We start from the raw sequence: 16,543 nt of genomic DNA, 5'->3' as shown, positions 1-16,543 counted from the left end.
ATTCTATGATAGCACAGAATACCACCAGCATTTCAAATTGCACGCAAAAAATTATATTGATGTTTTTTCTGACAGCCTAGAAAAGTACAAAAGGACTGTATGACAAACAAATACTATGCTCTCTTTTTAAGAACTGAGCAGCATGGCTGTATAAGGCAGGGCTATCACAGAAAATTTGAAATGCAGCTGCCTGTATAATTTAAAATATGAAAAAAACAGTCCTAAGTCAGTCATGTATAATAATTAAAAATTCTCTTTATGGTTGCTTCTATCTGCAAAGATTTGTAAAACAAATGTTGTAAGAGGCAATTTCTAAATAATAATTTCTTTGAAAGGTAAGGTTGTCATTCTTGCTTTTTCTTAGGGTTTTTTTTAATTAAAAAAGTAATCTACCTACATTTTACATGATATTGTTCTTCATGTTAAAATATGAGGAGAGTTTACATAATTGTCCAACATTTAAATATTTATATTTTGTATAGTTTTTATAAGCACTTAAAAACAATGTAAATTATTTGAAGGAAAAACAAGTTCTAGCATAGAACAACTAGGCTTGTCCTGTAACAAATTTCAAACCTACAAGCCGTTCCGTACTTGCTGTCAAAGGACAGTTTCTAAGACTGGATGCCTGCATTAAACAACTCTGTAACTTTGTATATAGTGTATCTGAACTGTTCTTCACCTACTTTTGCATGTAATCTATTGAAATGGGATTCTGATCTTGATTAGGATGCTTCTATAGGACAGATATTAAAAAAACAAACTTCTTTATACATACATAATAACGACATTTTCCCCAGACTTTTACTAAAGAATTAAAAAACTATCTATTTGTACTCACTTGGATACTTCCAATAAAATACTCATATTATATCAAATGACCAAAAGCTGATTTCCTTACTTTTTGTGTAGAAAGGAATGGTAATAATTTCACAGATTTGGCGTTTTTTCCCCTACATAGTGTGCTAACTCTGGTAGAAGTGTAGCATCCTCTAGTGTTCATTTCTAAGTTATTACACTGGAAAAAAAATGCCGGCAAATAATCACTCACATCTAGCAAATGCTATTCAGAACAGATTTTGCCGTTGAAGTCATCATTAATTTTCACGTCAAGATTTTAGCAGAGACTTCACCGATCTGCCTGATAGCCATAAAAAAAGCCTGAGGGTGAAGCTTTCCTCAGAGGACACAGGTATCTCTCTACTCTAGCAGCATGAAGAGAAGAAATCAAAGAGTGTGTTTAAACTCATATGCTGGTTAGTGTCAACACCAAGACTATGGATGAGCCATTCTATACTGACCTGTGCGGCTCTGATTATCAGCAGTCACCACTCTGGGCCTCCACAAGAACCCTAGCCAGCACTGTTCAATGCTTTTTTGGTGAGGTAACCAAGGAACAATCTATCCTGCACTTCGATGGAAAAGAAGAGCTTGCATGCCTCTCTTTAGGCTAGGGCATAATCTTCCTCTAGTCACATCTAATGCCTCGTGTAAATTTAATTCTAGGAAGACAAACAAGCAAATGCAAAGCATTTGAAATCATTGCTAAGTCTCAGTCCAGACATGTTTTTGCCATATAAATTACAGTTAAAGTATCTCGTGCTATATAAAAAAATGGTAGTAAACATGGATAAAAAGACAAAGGCTAGAAGCAAATTAGTTCTTGTATGGTACAGCAGCAGACAGAAAATATTGAGGCAATTGACACTCCTTTATTAGAATGCATAAGGCAACCACCACCAGGGGACACTCACAAAACCCCAATAAATATACATTCAAAAGAGCTGAACATACCCATGACAACACCTTCTGGAGAAAAGGTAGGCATGTGGGCCCTGAAAACACACCTCTAATTTCTTCACAAATTATGACCAGATTTCATTGGATGGCATTCAGGATCAGCAGTCTTGCACAAAGCACATGTGATTTTTTGAGCTTTGATATATCAGGTTTAAATTCAGATTTGCTATAGAGCTAACTAAAAATCAGACAGATGTGTGTCAGTTTTTGGATCTCCATTTTTATTTAAAGTAAGCAGTTATAACCAGAATGTCATTCATTCTGAAATGAATATATTCCCATATATCTTAGAAAAGTGAAAAAAAAAATATTTCTTTCAAGTGGTATGACAATCACACTGTTATAATTTTACAAGTTAATCAAGAAAGGACATAATGGCTTAGTTCACAGTACCTGTGTTCTCTGCAGTAACCCAATAGACCTGGAGACCTAATTTACCTAAAAGTGCCATGCACAGTGTGCCTTGAGCATTACAGATGGGATCATTTCCAGTCACAAACACATTTTTCTTTACCTCTGGCTGGATTTCCTGAGATTTTTAATTTTCTTTAAAAATTTTAATTTTTTTCTTTCTTTTTATATTTTTGGCTGGTTGGTTTTTGGGTTATTTTGTGGTGTTTTTTTTTTTTTCCCCTGATGGTGGGAGGAAGCCACCTCATCTTGATAACATTGAGCATGTAAATAAAATATAAAATCCATCCTGCTCTGAATGGCATAATGACACTGTTTTGCCAGGTAAACTGATAGTACTACAAACAGTTTTAATCAACCTAAGTAAAAAAATGTAGTGCTTTAGAAATGAAACTTTTCCACCTATCAGAAGCATAGAAGAGCTCCTCAGTTTTGAAATTAAAAAGCCAAAGGACTGTTCAATCCCATTCCCCCCAAAATCTTCCTATGTCAACAGAATAATTCAGACAACTAGACAGACATTTAGCAATATGTCTTAGCATATCCCATGTGGCCTCTAGCTTCTGCTCCCCAAGGCCAAAAGTCTCTCATAAGTCCCACGTCATATGTGTCAGCTCCATGAAGACATCTCAGCTCCCAGGGAGCACTTAAAATTACACTAGATGCCTCTATTCAGGAAGCTAAATCCCACCCTTTGAAAAAATTATTGGACAATATGACATACTTGGGGTGCTGGTTAATAGCTACCTGGAACATTGAGAAATCAAGGCTTTCACTCACTCTGGAGAGACGCTATGCTTTTATCACACAGGTTATACAGAGCAGTCAGAATTAATATATCCAGGCAAACAGACAAAAATTTATGGAATTCATTACTATCTCACCTGGCTTAAACTACTACAGCTGGTTTGTGAAGTTCTATACAATGCTGCTTCTTACAGAGAGATGTATTTATTGATGCCTCACTAATCACATTAGTAAAATAGTTTTATGTGGTTACCATATAAGAGGAAAGAACATATTTTTCTGAACAGACTAATCTTATGAACTTGAGTAAAGAAACAAAGAAAGATAAAGCAGATGCATGGCACTTCTCCTTGACTAAAACCATTATAAAATTCCTTACAAAATTCTAACATATATACAGTGGAACTATGACCACATCTTGCACTATACTACACTAATTAATACATTTAAAATATACACATCACTAAATCACAGAAACATAAAATAAAGTCACTTAGCACTACCTACAATAATTTCTTCTCTTATGATCCCAAGCATGCACCTTACATTATTACTGCTACTAAAATACTATAGGCTAAGCCTTTCAATGTTTTGTACATGATCGGGAAAAATTTATTCCCAACATTAATACCTCACTGGCTGTTTGACAGAGTAAGTGATTAAGCTGGGAGAAGCTAATTTGATAATAGATTTTGTGGGAAAAAAAGAAAGCAACAGAACAGAAATAAGGCTAAGCTTACACTGTTCAGTCTTGCTCTCTGGTATTGTTACGATGGCAAGAGATCTGGTTTTGGAAAGAAAAGCGAAGAACACAGATTCTTCACCATTTTTTCCATATTTGCTTTTGTGGGTTTAGGTTATATAAGTTATATTTACAAGAATACTAATTCTCTGTAGTTTCTACTTACTAATTCTCAATTTCTCTTTAATGCTTAATTCGTGTAACCATTCCACAGAAGAGAGATGATGCTATTATTTACTGAGAATAAGAACAGATGCTTATAGAGAATATATTACTGGTCAACAGCTGTGATGGAATATTCCCTGTTAGAGGAAAAAGGCCAGCAAGGTGAGGAGAAGGGCAAATCCTGAAAGAAGCATATCAGGTTTTCTGTGCATCTGACAACTAGCTATTATTATCTGCGCTGCCCAGGCTTGATTGACAAATTGCATATGTGTGATCTCAGCTTTATAGTTTGCAATAGTCTCACATAAACTTTTGATTTGTAATATGAATAGCAGCAAATCATGACAATAAACACAAGATTAAAAAAAAATTCTCTTCTCAATTCCTTTCTAAAGTTTGTGTTTTATGGCATTTTTAGGAGCAATAACAGTCAACAATGGATTAAATTTTTTTAATTGTTTTATCCCATTTTAGGAGACCTACTGCTAGGTGATTCCACATCGAAATAATAGCAGTGTAATATGTTGACACACGACTACAGAGACACTAGCTCAGCAAATTTCCAAGAAATATTTACAAGTATTGACTTAGGTAGAAGAATTCTTAGAATGCTAAAAAAAATTAAAGGAGTTTATCCATCCAGATAAAAGATAAAGAAATTATTTTTAAAAAAGGTTTATTTTCAGTTTCAATTATTTAGTTTTTCCTTGACAGACTACTTAAGTATTAATGCATGAATGAAGTATTAGTCTTTGCATTACAGGGTCATCTATTTAAATGTCACTTTAATAGCTTATTACATAAAACCCTAGGGTGAAATCCAGGCCCTATTATCTCCAGTGAGTCCAGAGTTTCATCCAGGACATTAATCTGTTTTTTCAATGCATGGAAATTATAGTCTTTCAAGGACAATAAAATTTTTCCAGGCAAATTAAAAATTATTAATTTATCTAAGCCCTTCTTGTGTCTATTGAGTAAGTTGTGAACAATGACAGTTAATAGAAATGTTAAATTGATAGAAATATTGAAGGGAACTGGAAGAGTTTTTCCAGCTGCAGTCTTATATTTTATTTTTCATTAGTCTGTTTTCTTGTATTACTGTTGCTACTTTGCAACTATCAATACTTTGATTTTTATGCAAAACACTTTATAAAAGCATTACTCTGCCCATTTAATAAATGGTAAAAACATGAAAGAGAGAATAAATTACTTTCCTCCCCTATAAATGACAAGGGGAATTCAGTATTATGACCTGGGTGATCAGCTTGGAATATAACAGAAGGGAACACTGGGTTGAAGAAAATAGGGTGCATTCTCTATTCATTTTGAGTGCAAACATCCGAAAGCCTCTGAAAATTGTCCAGTATTTCTTCAGCTGACTTCTGTTTTCATGATTCCTTGGTGAATCGTAAGATACAGGAATAAGGCCTTAAAACCCAAGCCTTAGTTAAACTATATGCTACCTTCAAGCCAAAATTAAAAAGTTAGACTGTATTAGTTATTAGAAGTTAACGGGCTTGAGAGGGATCCGGGACAGAACTAGGACTTCAGTTTCAAGGTTCATTCTGTAACAGGTAACATATGTTGCTTCTGCATAGTACCATCACTGAGGCATGCAGGCATGCACTTTGTAGGCATGACAATAATATTGCACCAAGATGGGACAGGGGCTTCTTTGGAAATAAACCTAATAGTAGTAAAAGCAGTCTAAATTATTCTAGAAACTCTGTCTATCAGCTTGGCTGTGAGTTGTAACAACATAGCTTCACAAACCAGGTTGGATGGTGCTTATTTGTGATACACACCGATTTTGCTGCCAAAGTTTCAATTTAGGTCTTAATACAAAGTACCACATGTGGTTTGTTCTGTTAAAAGCCCCACAGGCTTTCATAGCCTTCAGTCTGGCAAAGGTAAACAGAGATGACTACTAATAAATGGTCATGGCTCATTGTTCTTGTTACAGCAGATTTATAAAGGCCTGGCTGAACATCATTGCTGGCTTACCTTCTTTTTTTGTGTAGATCAGATTGCATTGGAATTTTTCAAAGACTGGATAAAGTCATGAGCAACCTGGTTGAACCTCATAACTTGATCATGCTTTGAGTAGGACGTTGGCCTACAGGCTTCCTGAGGCCCCTTTCAGCCTGAGTGTTTCTATGACTTGCAAAACAGTATATATTTTTGTTTGTCTACTAATGCAGTCTAAAATTTTCTTAAAGTTCAAATAAAGAAAGCCTGGAACATTGGTGGTTTTTTCTAGCTATGAAATGAAAGAATAGTTCTAACCTGTGCTTTCATTCCTATTTACATTCTGGTGGCACTTTTTAGTTATTCAGAAAGAACGTAATACAATAAAGAATTCACTTTATCGGGGGAGGCGGGGAAACATAGAGAGGAAAAAAGTTATTCACAAACTAATACCAATTACTGGATCATTGTGCAATCTTCATACATCATATTGATAATTATTCCAGACCCTCAACCTGCCTCTAGTACAGATCTATATACTGCATTTGAAGATATGATGCTTATTTTACCTTTATTAGCCAGTCACTTAAAAATTGGGAAAACAAGAATAAAGAACAAGTTTGGGGGTTTTTGTTTTTGTTTTACTGCTATGTTATCAACCTATCAAGGAGGAAAACAAAATGGTTATTATGAGGATAGACTCATATCAATGATAATAAACACTTTTCCAAAATAAAATGCAAATATGAAGTGTTTTCTGAAAACATTTTAAGAGCTTTTTAGCTTAAATTTTCCCTAAAAGAGTTTTGTGTGAAATTAAATCTGCCCTAGACATGGCCAAAAATGTAAGAGCCTGAAAACCTAAGTCACTAATTTATTATCATTATTCAAGCTGTAGAAAAAGCATGTATTATTCTGACAACATAACATTAAATAGAAGTGTTTACATTTTCTAGTTTCTAGAATGTAAATTCTGAGATAACACTTTTTAATGTAATAGTTTTAATCAGTTGGTGATCTTGAAAGCTGCTCTTTGAAGAACTGCATATCCAGAGATAAAAACTCCAGTCTAAAAGGGAAATATACGTTACAATAAAAGCAACACATAAGTGTGCAAAGACATGTGTGGAAAAAGGTGATTAAAGATTTATATTGTATCTATTAGTTGACTAAGTGATTGCTATTTAACTGAGGTAAATATAAATGTTGTAAAACAATGCAGGTTTAGTGCCAAGCAGATACATACGAAATGCACTAAACACGAAAACAGGGTTTTGCAAGCAATATAAACCAACATACAGGTATGTGGGGGGTTTTTAATGCGCATTAAAGAAGATTCTATTCAGACAAGAATTTGACAGTATCTGGAGAATCTACTTACTACATTAAATAGCAAAATCCTTTTAATCTCTCCATTTTTGTTCAATTATGTAGACCTCTAAAATGCCTTAGAAAGCACGGCCCAACTAATACCCACAGAGGCTTTTAGCATAAATATGAAAAATGTAAGCATTTAGACATCGAAAACACCTTCATGCCACACTACAATAGTAAGACAACATTTTACAGGATTTATAAACAGTAATTTTTAACTCAAAACTTCTACTGAAACACCACTAAGAATGGTGTTTTTCTTGTGATCTGAAAGCTCATTCCAACACTACCTCTTTTTAACTGTACAGTCAATACAGTACTAGAAAATAAACCAGAAAATAATTTGATATTAAAACTATAATCTGACTGTTCTAAATAACCATTCCCCAAATCAGTCATTTTGCTTCTAATTCACAGCCTCTCCTTCCTTTCCAGAAAACATTTAATGCCATGACAAAAAAAAAAAAAAAATATCACATTTGATTTTCTAAATATAGTCTTACAAACTACTTTGCAATCACTTCATCACCCAATAGACATCCTTCAAAACAAAGCATTGATACTAGACTGCAGCTGGATTTTCAGCCTGAAAGGAGGAACAAGCCTCAGAATTAAACAAAAGGTTTCATAAAACCATAGAGATGTAGGAGCTTGTATTCAATATGCAATCTCTTAAGAATGCACTACTGCTTTAATGTATGCAGCAGTTGTGCCACCTGCTCTGCAAGCAGTATATTTATTTGCTTAATAGATTCTAAATAAAAACTGCAATCGGTCACCACAGAAATTTCACATCATTACATAACAGCCAGTAATTGATTACCAGATGCAGACATTGAATTGGATTTCTACTTTCGTTTTTCACAGAATAGCAAGACAGCTTTTCACTCTTACCTGCTACCTATAATCTAGTACCTGTTCCTTTCCTGCCTTTCTTAAGGCTCTACCATTATCATTCAATTACTTATTACAGTAAAATGACTTCAACTGCTGTTTAATTTTAAAAGTGTTTTTGATGTATGTTTCCCATTGAGAATTTTAATTACAAGGCAGAAGCACAAATCCACACTTGCTTCACTTCCCCTGTCGCAATTATATGACCTACCATGTACTTTCTTAACATGGTTTTCTTTTTTTCAGAGATAACAGAATGTCAAGAAATCAGCAGATTGTTCTCAAACTGTAGCACAGAATCTTCAGAATTCACTATTTTACATTTGACGTTACAAACGTTATGCCCTTTTTGCGCAGTTCCATTTTTGTAAAACTGGGAACACTTTTACACAAAGACTAAATGCTGAGTTTTAATTTTTACAAGGCAGAAGCTGCTTTGTAGTGGTTTATGAAGAGAAAAGAGAAGCAAGAAATACCATACAGAAACATATCAATCATTCATCTAGAGTCCTGTCTGCAAAAATGACTAGACCATATACTTTAGAGGAAAGCCCAAAACTATTTCTTGGTACGAAAAATTACAGTGTGACAGAAAAACTCCCTTCTTAGCTCATCTGATAATTCCTGTGTTCCCAAACAGGCAATGATTAATAGGCTTTTGTAATTTTAATCTCAGTTACTGTTGTTTAACTAGATGTTGTTGGGTAAGGGTTGTTTTTTGTTTTGTTTTGTGGTGGTTTTTTTTTTTAAGTATATATTTTCTTACTACTGGATCTTGTTTTGCTTGTCATTAAATGCCAGTTGTTTAATCTGTTGTGTTTAGGTTTTGCTTTTAAGTAGAGAATAGTGAAAATATCTACGTATCTTGCACTTTGTTTTATTTTGTATCTGTCATTATCCTCAAATTAAAGCAGAACCCTTTATGCCCTATAAACTGTAATTCAATTAGCTTTAGGAAGATTCTGCACAGGCAAAATACTTAGCATAAAGAGAATATTTTACAAACGCATACACTGAATATCCCAATCTTTTTGTCCTTTGCCTTATAAAACCTGTATCTTAAGAACAGACAGACAGCAAAACAGGCTCAAACACCTCAGCCCCTCACCCTCAAGTATTCCTGGGCCCAGAACAAATCAAGGAAGATCATTCTCACTTTAGTCACACCCAGATGATACTTCCTTTACTGTTGCCATGTGACTGTAGCTGAAGACTGTAGAGAGGAATCACCTATAGATTCTAACTTGTAAGTCAAGCAGAATAGAAAGCGAAAACCTCTGACAGTTCAAAATTTGTCTGCAAGCTTGCCTGACACTCCATTGTTCCAATGGCTGTTTGCCCCAGTCTGGCTTTTATAATGCTTTACTGCACACAAGTCCCTCTTCTGTTTTTCCCAGCTTATCCTTTCCTAAGTAATCTCTCCTCCCCCATCCCGAAGTCCCAAAAGAACACAAAGAATGTGGTTTTTTGATGCCATTGTGCTGCTTACAGGGCATTGTTCTTTCCCACAGTGAATCTATCTTGTCTACTTGATCCTAAATTCTGCCAGATAGCGTCTCTATGCTATTCTGTGTTTATAGAATGCCCAATAAAATAATAATAATAACTAAATAAATAGTCCCAATCTTGGATGGTCTTTTAATATACAAAAGGAAATCATATAGCCAGTTTGAATGTATTTGCCTTGTGATTTTTAAACTGGGTTTACTTACCCCATGACAATGAGTGGATTTTTTTTCTTCTCTGAATTTACCCAAATTCTGAATTAGCTCGTCTTGTTTAACTGAAGCATAAAATAAAGGAGTCATTCTTAGCTACTTCTGTGTGGTCAAGCAGATCTCCGGTTGATTTCTTCAACTCTGCAAAATACATTAATTTCATTTAGCTTTCTATATAGAAGAAGAGCAAATCAACAAATCTTAATAGCACACTAAGAATTAAATCCTATGCATTTGTTTTCAATCTAGGTGGCTGGTGGGACATAACTCTGTAATTTTCTGTTTAATTCCTTGACGAAATACATACAATGACAAACCAAAAGAAAAGTGGAAATCTTTACTTAACACTTAACTGGAGGCTATATTTTTTGTTTTGTTTACTTTTTTACAAGAAAAAGCAACTATGAAAATAAGAATGTCTATGTTTGCTAAGTTCATTTGTTTAAAGGATTGGACAATGGAAATGACACAGTGGGCTGTATGTGAAATGGGCCCACATATAACACAGAAACTGTGGAATCAAAGAGGAAAAAAAAAAAAAATCGCTTTGGATCTTTAAACCTGGGACTTAGAGCTTAAATAACACAGACATAGAATTATAGACCAGGTGGGAAAGTAGGTGGACAGAAAAATAAGTGGGTTGTCCTTATGTAGGTCCATCTCAGTTATCTCGGTTTCCAAACATCAGATAATCTAAATTCTGAAGAGATACATGAGAAAACTAAGTATAAGTAATACAAGTATGGGGTTTCGCTGGTCTCTCTTTATACAAATGTACACTGCTTTAAGAAATAGAGTTTACTTGCTTTCCAAAGACAGAGTTCAGCACACTAGAGATTTATCAAAAAATTATATTATACACATAGTAAGTAAAAGGGGACACCTCACTTCACTACCTTAACATGATGCTGTCATCAACTGCCAGAGGAGGAAAAACAGAACCTGACCACAGGGTTCTAAAGAGTAACATCGTAGTCTGCAACATCACACCTTTTTTTTTTTTCCTTGTCTCCTACACACAGTATTTTACTGCAAAAACATGTTCAAGCCTTTTGTCAATTGAAATAATCAGTTTAGACAACTGTGATCTCCTCTTGAGCATACAGCATATGTCTATACTAAAAATTTAAGCTAATATATGTAGAAGAGCAGAAGTGACTGGATATCTCTTGAAGCATGCACTTGAACTCTGGTTTAACATTACTATAAATTATCATATTTAATTATCTAATTGGATCTCATGGTCTAAGTCTTCAAGCCTTATCGCTAGCAGATCTGCCTCAAGATTAATTTTGCTAAGATAGAGTAATTACTAGATTAATTATGATCCTTTAATTTCAATAAAGTATTAAATTATACCTTGCCCTAAAGAAAGCATGCATCTATGTAAATGAGTAACAAATCATAGCAGTTATCTGCTCCTAAATTGCTTTAGCTTTATTTAAAAATAAAAACTCAATGTTATTTGTTTGGGACTTAAGCAAGTATAAGAGCTGAAATTTATGCTGAAAGTAAAATTATCTACAGAGCTACAAATGTAGAAGCTACACAAATATAGAACAATTCTTAAAGCCTTACACTAGGGATCTTCTAGAAAACCGTATTCCCAGCCAATAAAAATCTAAATTAGTTTGCTCACTCTGATATGATACAAAAAGAATGCTACAAATGCTATCAGATCAGTATATTCTGGATTACAAAATGACATTGCAAGTTACTGTTCTTTCTCTAATGCATTCCAGGAAGAAACAAAGCTTTTGAATCACAGCTTACTCTCAGTCAGGATTATTTTTGTAGCTTTATAAAAGAAAAGAGAAGCAGCAACTATGCTAAACAATTATGAAATTCTTTCAATTTTATTGTTTCTTTTTCATAAAAAAAAGCACCATGATTTATAAACAACTTACTACAAGCGTTTTATTTTAAATTCCTCTTTTCAGCTGAGAAAAAGAACATGCATGGCAGTTCCTTCCTGAATTAATGTCCCAAAGAGCACCTGTGCTCTGTAGCAATTCTTAGTTTCAAATGTAAAATCCTGATTCTGAATATACTAGCCTGAAACTCAAAAGGTGGGAAAAGGAGTGCAAGTATAGCCAGCCCAACAACTAAGCAAAACATTTAACAGAAAGCAAATTCAGGCATACTAAAAAATAGTTTCAGTGAGCATTAAATATTTAATAACTAACAGGTAGCAAAACTACTTTACAGCTGAACTGAATTTTAGGTCCTATTTGGCAACTGGATCCAGGCAAATCCTCCCTTCACTGGAATCAGCTGAGGCTACACTCAGCACAGCAGCGGACACCTGGTTACCAGATGGGACCTAATTTTTAGTTTCTCTTTTAACTTTGTTCTCTGGGATACCATTCCACCCTCTAGCCTTCACCCTTTCCTTCATCGACTTTTTTTTTTTGGATGAATTGGTATGGTTTTCCCGCTGAATTCCAGCTAGATAGCAAAACGTTCACATTTTTAGGACTTCAAAGCACTCTGAATCCCCTTTCTCTCCATTTTAATGGGAAAAAAGGGAGTTTCTCAACAGCTTTTCCCATTTTGTGTAGCCATAGGTGAGGAAGCAGGCTCAAGTCTAGCCGGGGATGATGAGGACCCACTTCTACGACCTAGGCAGGCCGCAATCCTGGCACTCATGAGGAGCAAACTGACCAACCTGCCTCGTAGACTTTGAATAAACAGAGCTACCTGGCCGCCCCTGGAGCTGCGGCAAGCACAACCTCCACAGAGACCCGACCGAACCGAACCAAAGGCGCTCGCCCCACAGAGCCTCTGCCGGCGGGAATCTCCTCAGCACCCAGCCCGCCTCCAGCACGAACCAAACCCCACCCACTAAGGTCGGTGGCGGCCTCCTGAGCAAGCCCCACCCACGTACGCGATTGGCAGAGGTCCGCGTCACTCATACCGGATTCCGTCTCCCGCCGCAAGTGCCCGACTGCCTCCGAAGCAGCGCCGCCTTAGAAACCGCGCTTCCAGACCGCCTAACGATTAGTTACCAGGACTGCCAGTCATAAGCACTGTTAAGTTTGATTGTCCGGAACTCGGAAGGGGGTGGGCCTTTTCGCCGGCGGTGTTCACCGTGCGTGAGGTGACGGCTGTTGAGGAGAGGTATCACTTTTGGTGGGGCTGCTCAGGCTTGGGACCTGTCACCCCATGGGGCTCCGCAGGAAAAACAAGAGGCCGGAGGTGCTAAGCCATGAGTTCGTCATTCAGAACCATGCGGATACCGCATCCTACCTGGTGATGGGCCTCCTGCTGGGGCTCATGTTTGAGGTACTGGGCGCGGTGAGGGGGCGAGGGGGCTGGTGGTTGTCGAGTCGAGCAGCACCTGGTCCTGCTGTGGGGCAGCCGCGGCGCCCTTGGCTTCCCGCTCTGGAGCTTCCCCCAGTACATCCCTGCCGTTCACTTCAGTCTCGCTGGCAGGCAGCTCTGCCCCACCCTCTCTGGCCCTGTCTGCCTTTTCCCTTCTTCCCTGCAGGTTTATGTCCCGGTTTCTTCTCTACCCCGAGGCCTAACTCCGTGACACCCTGCTCGGGCATCCTCCTTTCCGTGTCTTGGCTGTCTTCCGAGTGCAGCAAGTTTCACTTCTCTCTGTCCTGCCTCAGCTCGCTCGCCAGTGTCCTCTCTACTGAGTTGTCTTTGCCAGCTCCCACTCTCACTATTCACCACCCTGTCTTATCCTCTTCTCTCAGATTGCTGTACTTTTCTTTTCTCGTTTAGTTTTCCTTCATCTCTGTGTATGTTTCATTCCTAGCACCCTCCCATAAGCTCCCTTTTACTTAGTTCCAGTCTCCTGAGTTATAAAGCTCCTCAAGCCCCCTTGCTTAAAGCAGAGTCCGTTTATGTCTCTTTATTGTGTCTGTTCACTTTTTCCTCTCCCGCCCTCCCCCCCCCGCCATTCAAAAGTCTAAGTGGTAAAGCAGTTAGGAACACTGTTACAAAGAGGGTTTCAGGCAGTCTCCGTTGTTTTGAGCATACTCAACCAGATGGTAGTTAAAAGCTGCGAGTCGCCCTTTTGCACCACTGCTCAGTCTATTGCTGTCGTTGGCTCAGCTCCCTAGCGATGGGTAATCTGAAGAAAAATGTGGGATTAGACAGTCTCAGCCTAACTTTGAACTCCTCTTTGCCTTTGTATATGAAAGTTATCATAACATTTGTTTCTGTGTGCGAGCTGTGCATTAGTTTCTGGAGTGATGAATGAGGCATCTCTCTTGGGCATCTTTTCCCCACTTTTGGGACAAAAGCCTTGTGTGTGTGTGCTGCTACGTGAATATTTTATGTTGTTGTTGAGTATGGGATAAGGCTTTGTAAAGAGTTTAAATTCTGGATAGACAACTTAAATACTTTACTGAAATATTATTGTTATTACAAATTAAATACTTCACAGAAATATTTCAACATTTCCCATCACTTGGATGAGATTAAAAAACAGATAATTTAAAATTAAAATTACTGTTAAATTCTGAGATAAAATACATATAGTTGTTCTGTCTTTTTTTATATCTATCTATCTATCTATCTATCTTAACCTACTCCTGAAAATATTAAGGATACTCAACAGAAATAAAGTAGAGAAAGCAGTTTTGATGGTCAGAAAATTTCCTGTCAAATGCTGGACAAATGTGGTGTTGAGGTATAATAAGTTGTGTCATTTATGGAGGAGTATGTCATAAAAGTTAATATATTAAATGCAGAACTCAGTCTTGGGATAAAAAAAATAGCTAGGGGCTTGACAACTTAGGTGATAAAGGCCTTAAGAAAGAAAGTAAATATCTGCACCTGGGATAAAAGTAAACCCAGTTTGGGATCCCAAATGGAACTTTTTATGTATCTTTATATATGGTACTTCTCAAAAGGTATTGTTCTGTGTGTTTTTGCTGTTAAAAACAAGTATATTTTGTGGAGTTCCATCTCTGAATTCCATTTGTCTCAATTCAGGCTTTGCATGCACCACGGAAGTTGTATTTCTGTAACTCTACAGGTATTGGAAGGGACTGTGCAGCTCCCCTGAGGTGAGCGTTATTATTTTGATAAAGGTGATTTCTTTTAAGGGAAAAAGAGTGAGTTAATATGTTACACCCAAGGATAATTAGCAAATTATCTCATTTCTAGTCAACATAATTCTAAAAGTTCAAATGCAGAGTAGACTCTACTGTAGCTTGTGATAGGCTTTTATTGTGTTTGTTTGTATACATACTATTATACTTCTTACTGTATAATTTAAACATCTGTATCTTCTTTTTGATGAAAAATTACTTCTTTGATTGAGACACCTTTCATTTATTAGGCAGAGGAAGAGTGGTGCTAAGTAACAGGTTAGACCTGTGTATTACACCTCTGTCTCATTCACTGCAGAAAGCATATCGGAGTTATTTGAATGAAATCTATATTCTGTTGCTCACTGTCTAGGTTTTATACTATCTTTATAATGGGTAATCCAGTCTGCCAAGCAAACAAAACCGCTGTTGTTTTACCAGTAAATTTTGGTGATGTTTATCATGATTCTATATTGAGTGCTTCATAAGTGTTACTAAACTTACCTATACAGCTGTTATGTGTATATTCTTTTGGTCTTGATTGCCCCTGTATTAAAGATAAATTATTTTTAGGTTTTAAGTTTGAAGCACTGAAGGGCAACTTTTTTAATCAGTGCTTTTCACAGCATTTTATGCTTACTGTGATTTCAGATGCATCTGTCAATGACAGATTTCCCAATCTAGCCCATGGTACCATAGGTTATACGCTAATAAGTTAAAGAATGTGTAAATCATAGAATGGTTTGTTTGGAAGAGACCTTAAAGACCATCTAGTACCAACCCCCTTGCCATGGGCAGAGACACCTTCCACCAGACCAGATTGCTCAAAGCCCCATCCAACCTGGCCTTGAACACTTCCAGGGATGGTGCATCGATGACTTGTCTAGGCAACCTGTTCCAGTGCCTCACCACCCTCACCATGAAGAATTTCTTCCTAATATCTAATCTAAATGTACCCTCTTCCAGTTTAAGCCCCTTGTCCTGTCACCACATGCCCTTGTAAAAAGTCCCTCCCCAGCTTTCTTGTGGCCCCTTTTAGGTACTAGAAGGGTGCTCTAAGGTCTCCCCAGAGCCTTCTCTTTCCCAGGCTGAACAACCCCAACTCTCTCAGCCTGTCTTCATAGGAGAGGTGCTCCAGCCATCTTTGTGGCCTCCTCTGGACTCGCTCCAACAGATGTCTGCCCTTCTGGTGTTGGGGGCACCAGAGCTGAAGGCAGTACGGCACGAGGGGGGTCTCATGAGAGCAGAGTAGAGGGGGAGAATCCCCTCCCTCGATCTGATGGTCACGCTTCTTGTGATGCAGCCCAGGATACGGTTGGCTTTCTGGGCTGCCAGTGCACATTGCTGGGTCATGTTGAGCTTCTCATCAACCAACACCTCCAAGACCTTCTCCTTAGGGCTGCCCTCAATCCATTCACCCCACCGAGCCTGTATTTGTGCTTGGGATTGCCCAGACCCATGTGCAGGACCTTGCACTTGGCCTTGTTGAACTTCATGAGGTTTGCACGGGCCCACTTCTCAATCTTCTCAAGATTCCTCTGGAAGGCATCCCTTCCCTCCAGTGCGTTGACCGCACCACACAGTTTGGTGTCATCGGCAAACTTGCTGAGGGTGCACTCCATCCCACTGTCCACGTCACCAACAAAGATGTTAAACAGCGCTGGTCCCAATACACA

At 37.4% G+C, this 16,543-nt stretch overlaps 1 protein-coding gene across 1 annotated transcript in view; it reads left to right on the top strand.

Annotated features, from left to right (window-relative positions):
* The first annotated feature begins 12,984 nt into the window (after positions 1–12,984).
* The window catches only part of LOC104164499 (translocating chain-associated membrane protein 1-like 1), a 19,505-nt gene continuing 15,946 nt past the window's right edge, over positions 12,985–16,543 (top strand). Inside the window, exon 1 of the mRNA XM_009703841.1 lies at positions 12,985–13,104. Within this exon, the coding sequence (XP_009702143.1) occupies positions 12,985–13,104 (120 nt within the window). The remainder of the gene's footprint in view (positions 13,105–16,543) is intronic.

This window comes from Cariama cristata, unplaced genomic scaffold, assembly GCF_000690535.1.
Source record: "Cariama cristata isolate BGI_N322 unplaced genomic scaffold, ASM69053v1 scaffold8777, whole genome shotgun sequence".
NCBI lineage: Eukaryota > Metazoa > Chordata > Aves > Cariamiformes > Cariamidae > Cariama > Cariama cristata.
This window is presented reverse-complemented; position numbering and strand designations above follow the sequence as displayed.